Source organism: Pinus tabuliformis, chromosome J (assembly GCF_031772625.1).
Source record: "Pinus tabuliformis cultivar Carrire ecotype Pingquan chromosome J, CPIR1, whole genome shotgun sequence".
Taxonomy (NCBI): Eukaryota; Viridiplantae; Streptophyta; class Pinopsida; order Pinales; family Pinaceae; genus Pinus; species Pinus tabuliformis.
In genome coordinates this window covers 389,753,644-389,758,699 of record NC_142295.1, presented here as the reverse complement: position 1 = coordinate 389,758,699, position 5,056 = coordinate 389,753,644, and the positions used below count along the sequence as shown (strand labels likewise).

The 5,056-nt window shown below is 34.6% G+C and overlaps 1 protein-coding gene across 1 annotated transcript; it reads left to right on the top strand.

Moving 5' to 3' along the window:
• The first annotated feature begins 215 nt into the window (after nt 1–215).
• On the top strand, nt 216–4,770 carry LOC149227413 (ethylene-responsive transcription factor 4-like). Its single transcript, XM_089380493.1, has 4 exons — nt 216–287; nt 321–447; nt 4,332–4,657; nt 4,762–4,770. Exons 1-4 carry the CDS (start codon nt 216–218, stop codon nt 4,768–4,770), a joined length of 534 nt encoding a protein of 177 aa, XP_089236619.1.
• Nucleotides 4,771–5,056: the final 286 nt, after the last annotated feature.

Below are 5,056 nucleotides of genomic sequence, written 5' to 3'. Positions count from 1 at the left end.
AGCCATGAGTGCTCCATTTCTATTCGTTTCCCATTTGATTCCTTACGGGGGATTGACTAGATCTCTACGTCTACAAAATTTCTATGCAGTCATTGTTGCACCTGCAAAGCAAAGCTTGGGTACTGTGGGAGAGAGTCTGCAAGCGGAGGCTTGATACGAAAGTTTCAGTTGGGTTTGAGGTTTAATTCGCAAGTTTCCATTGGGTTTGAGACACCATGTCTGGAGACACAGTAGCTTCTGGCAGTGTCGCCATTAGTGAGAATGAGCTTGTGACTATGGCGAATTCCGTTAGTCTGCAGTGAGTTGGCAGGGTGGTGCAGGTCGAGGACCATAACTTCCATGATTCCCTGAAACTCGACGATGGCTTTGATGAGGTTCTTAAACTTCTTGCAGAAACCATTGACGAAGATTTATCGCAGGCCAGTCAGGAATGCCCTTCAATGGAAGGTAAGCTGTGAGTTTTTATTTTTAGGTGCATGCTTTCGTTTGTATTCCATTATGAATCTGTCAATAATCTGCTGGAGTTCTCTGCATTTTCCAAAGTTTTTGTTAAAGTTTAAAGCATGTAGCTTTACATAGTTGTACATAAATTCTACGGTCTATAATATTATTTTCGGATACAAATTATGTGTAAATTTGCAGACAACGTGTCTTTAAATTTACACAGTTCAGAAAATAATATTATATAGTCAGCTAGAAGTAGCCCATACTTAGCTTTTACGTGTTTGTTTTGTTAGATTCCAGACTTCTTATAATATATCATTATTTCTGAATATGGATTATGTGGATCTGTTTAAAACATCTAACCCGTTTTTTTAGAAGACCTAGTTTACTTACACACCTAGAGGTGAATAATGAAATTTTATAGGTTAATTTTAAATTTTAGATAATATTATATTATTTCTGAATACAAATTGTATTGAATTTACAAGTTTAATCTTGTTTTGTTATACGGTTTCTAGATACAATTTTTGGAATAGATTAGAAGAGTTTTTTCCAATTGAGAGTTGTCCAGAACGTAATTGCTAAACTAAAGAGCAATGACTAAAGAGTAATGAGGGGTGATCGAAACATATTAACTGTAACATCTGATTTAAACAAAGCTGCCCCTCTCCCCTATCCTATTTGGCATTTACATAGATAAGGTCGAAGGCTATTTAGAGGAACCTGGATGTGATGGCACTATCTTAGCTGGGATAGTTGTCATCCTTCTTCTCTATGTTGACGATATTGTTCTTTTCTCAAGGTGGCCATTAATCAACTTAGGCTTCTTAAGGATTTCTGCTGTACCATGGGTATGACTGTTAACAATAACAAAATAAAAGTTATGATTATCAAATCCAAGGACACTTACACTAATTTTATGTATGACAATAATAACTTGGAGGAAGTGTATTTTTACAAGTACATAGGAATTGATATTCATCACAACCTCAACTGGAACCATAGCATTGAGAAAAGGATTAAGCTTATTTTGGTATTGAAAATAATTGTAAAACAACAAACCTCATAATGTGAGATAAAAAGAAGTTTCTATTTGGAACTTTAGTCACTAGTGTTGTTTTATATGGGTGTGAGGTGGCTGTCAGGTTTGGGGTTGCACCATCTCTAGAGAGTCAGCGTTTTATAACTTATAACCTGAAAATTAGAAGTAATACACCCTATCATATTCTCAAGTAGGTCTTTCCCCTATTGAGAGCCTAACTATGATTAGGTAACATAGAGGAGCATAGACTTCCTAAGCTAGCTTTAAATTCCAGCCAAAACCAGTTAAGATTCAATCATGGGTGGCATAAAGACACAAGGGCCTATTTAAAATATTGGAAGATCAACTAGAATGATGCATTGCAAAATAGAAATAACATTAAAGATATTGTTACTTCTAAGTTCAAAGAAAAGATGTGTGAGAAAGATTCAGAGGCTAAAAAAAATTAAGTTATTATAAGAAGGTCATCAACCCCACCCTAGAAGATCAAAAGTACTCTCTGTTTTAACTAGGTCAAAGAAGAAAATTAATATAGCAAAGATTAGAACGAATTCTCATATGTCATTGGGACGCCACTATGTGCCATATATTCTGCCATATATGTGAGAATAGGAACATAAACCACCACTTCCTCTTAGAGTGCCCCTAGTACAACCACATTAGATCTCAGTTTCCTTTTACAATGTCAAAATTATAGTGAGTTCGGGAGGTTTCTATCCAAGCTTTTTGAGAATAAAATATTAATCAAAATAAATAATTTGTTTTTTAGGTCCGGTAAACAAATGTTTGCTCTGAGCCGATGTTATTAATCATCATCATCATCATCATAAAAAAATAATATAATTATACAGATTATTTCATTTTATTTTCTCCTTTTTCAAATTGATGGAGTCTCTTCCATCTAAATTAAGTTTTTGTGTTTGAAACCATAGTAACACTAAATATTAAATTTGAAATCTAGCACATTTAGTGAGCAGCCACACAAAATGGTTTTCGTTGTGAGCCATGGATAGGTCATTGCCATCTCAAAACCTTTTCTCTCCTATTTCATCATCTGGTTTGATTGCATATTGATCCATGCCCAAAAATAAAAATGCGGAGAGAAGACCCAGTTAATGCGTTTAATGGAGAGGTGGCTCTGATTACAAATTTGGAATGTGTTTAGTGGAGAGGTGGCTCCGATTACAAATTTGGGTTGAGATAATGTTCTCACAAAAATGGTATTAGAGTAGATAATGTTTTTAGAAAAACGGTTTACATTTGACATAATATTCTCAGGAAAATGGTATTAGGGTTGAGATAATGTAAACAATATTAGGGTTGAGATAAAAATGATATTAGGGTTGAAATAATGTTCAAATAATGGATAATGTTTAGGAGAATGTGTGGGTAGTTTTAATAATAAAAATTATATAGAATATAGAGTATGTTTGTAGAGGTGGTTCTGATTATTAAGTTGGGTTGAGATAATGTTCTCAGAGAAAAGATATTAAGGTTGAGATAATGTTCTAAGAAAAACATATTAGGGTGGAGCTAATGTTGTTAGACCATATTAGGGTTGAGATAATGTTTAGATAATATTTAGGAGAATGTGTGGGTAGTTTTAATTAATAAAATTATATATAATAGAGTGTGTTTGTATTTAGTGAAATTGGGAAGTAAACTTGTTCTCTCTCACCACATGGTAGATTCTCATGAATACCACTAAACTTATCTTAAAGTGAAATCATGTGCATTGTGAGGCAAGGCCCATAAAACTTTTAAAGGGATTTGAACTTTGAATCACGCACTTCACAAAGACCTTATTATTTTTTATCTGCATGAATGTTCAGATAATGTTTAAGAGATTTGTGTGGGTAGTGAATTTCCCTTGCATGACTATGACTATCCAGACATGTACTACTTTTGTACTTGTCCAAGATTTATCTTGCATGGTGCATGACTACTGCATCACCAAAAATTTATAATTTTGATTAGAAATCTGCTCCGTTATTTCTGCATTTATCGTGAACCAAATCTCCTGTACAGAATTTCACATTGCGATGCGTAATCGATATTTTCCTTTCATCAAAATTTTCGGTTTTTTCGTGGTTTAAATCCATTTCTGCGTATTGAGAATGACATAAAGGTGATTATTGAGGATGTAATTTATTTCCGTCTAAGTAGTTTATTATCTAATCAATACAATTTTGGTTTATATTAAAAATATATCCAGTAAATTTTGTGTTTAGAATTGATTTGCATTATTCTCGAGTAGATTTTATAAAAAAATTCATATAACCAAAATTAGAATAACAAAAAAATACATGGCTAACAACAATCCCAAACCAACAAAATATATATATATATATATATATAAAAAGTCCAAATAAAACAAGGCGTCCAAGTCCCACAATCCCTGCATTAAATCTAAGCCTGCAGTGTGCTATGTATGTAAAACAAAGCCTGTAGTGTGTTATGCATGTAAAACAAGGCGCACAAGTCAGCATCCACAATCTCTGCATTTGATCTGAACCTGTAGTGCACTGTGCAAATCCATTTGCATTGCACGCCAAATTTTGTAACATGTATATAGATATTATAGTCTAGCAAAACAATTGTCCTTTTTAATGTCTTAAAATTAGATGCATTCCAACGGCTGCCAAATGTGAAGCTTGTTTTTCATATATAGCATCTAAGTAGGTGTTCGATACTCACCCTCTTAGTTATTTTAGGTATTATTGTGTGTTCATACTTTTACCGTCCATGAAAGTGAGTTGAATGATCTCACAATTTTGACATATTCATATTAAGTTTTAGATTCATATAGTTTATAATGTGCTTTTAAATTTAATGTTCTTTGAAGGAGGTCCTCTTGCAAATTCCCAAATCAAAGGAGCAGACAAGACAGATAGCAAGAAGCAGCGAAAGACCCTATACAAAGGTATAAAACGACGCAGGGGAAAATGGTGTGTAGAAGTCAGGGATCCCATCGAAGGCGTGAACGTTTGGATTGGTACCTATGATACACAGTTAGAAGCTGCTTTAGCATATGATGCAGAAGCCAAGAGGCGCAGAGGGAAGAAAGCCAGGCTTAATTTTCCTGATGAGGCACCTCCCAAAAAGAGTAGGCACTTGCCAAGACGTTCAGCAAGCTCAGGTGATGCTCAGGGCAGAAATTCCAATGTGGAAGTTAGTGCAAGATTTTTGAATGGGGTCCGTCAGATCTTTCAATCTGATTCACCCTTACAAAGTAGATCTGGTGAGTCACCAATACCAGTGGATATGCATATCAGCTCAGTTGAAACACCACTTGTACCATTTCATGATCAGGTGCAAGGCATCAATTCTGAGAACTTCATGACACCACCCTTACAAAGTAGATCTGGCGAGTCACCAATACCAGGGGATATGCATATCAGTTCAGTTGAAACATCACTTGTGCCATTTCATGATCGAAATACCAATTATACTAGCCCCATTGGCCAAATCAGTAGTGCTGAGTGCAGATGATGTATTAACATCATCAACCCTATCATAAAAATAATTGCGATTATAATCTGAATTCAAATTCCGAAATTCAATATGATT

Coding starts and splice junctions, on each gene's coding strand:
- LOC149227413 (XM_089380493.1), top strand. CDS start 216: ATGTCTGGAGACACAGTAGCTTCTGGCAGTGTCGCCATTAGTGAGAAT. Junction 288..320: donor TTGTGACTATGGCGAATTCC/GTTAGTCTGCAG, acceptor AGGGTGGTGCAG/GTCGAGGACCATAACTTCCA. Junction 448..4,331: donor GGAATGCCCTTCAATGGAAG/GTAAGCTGTGAG, acceptor TGTTCTTTGAAG/GAGGTCCTCTTGCAAATTCC.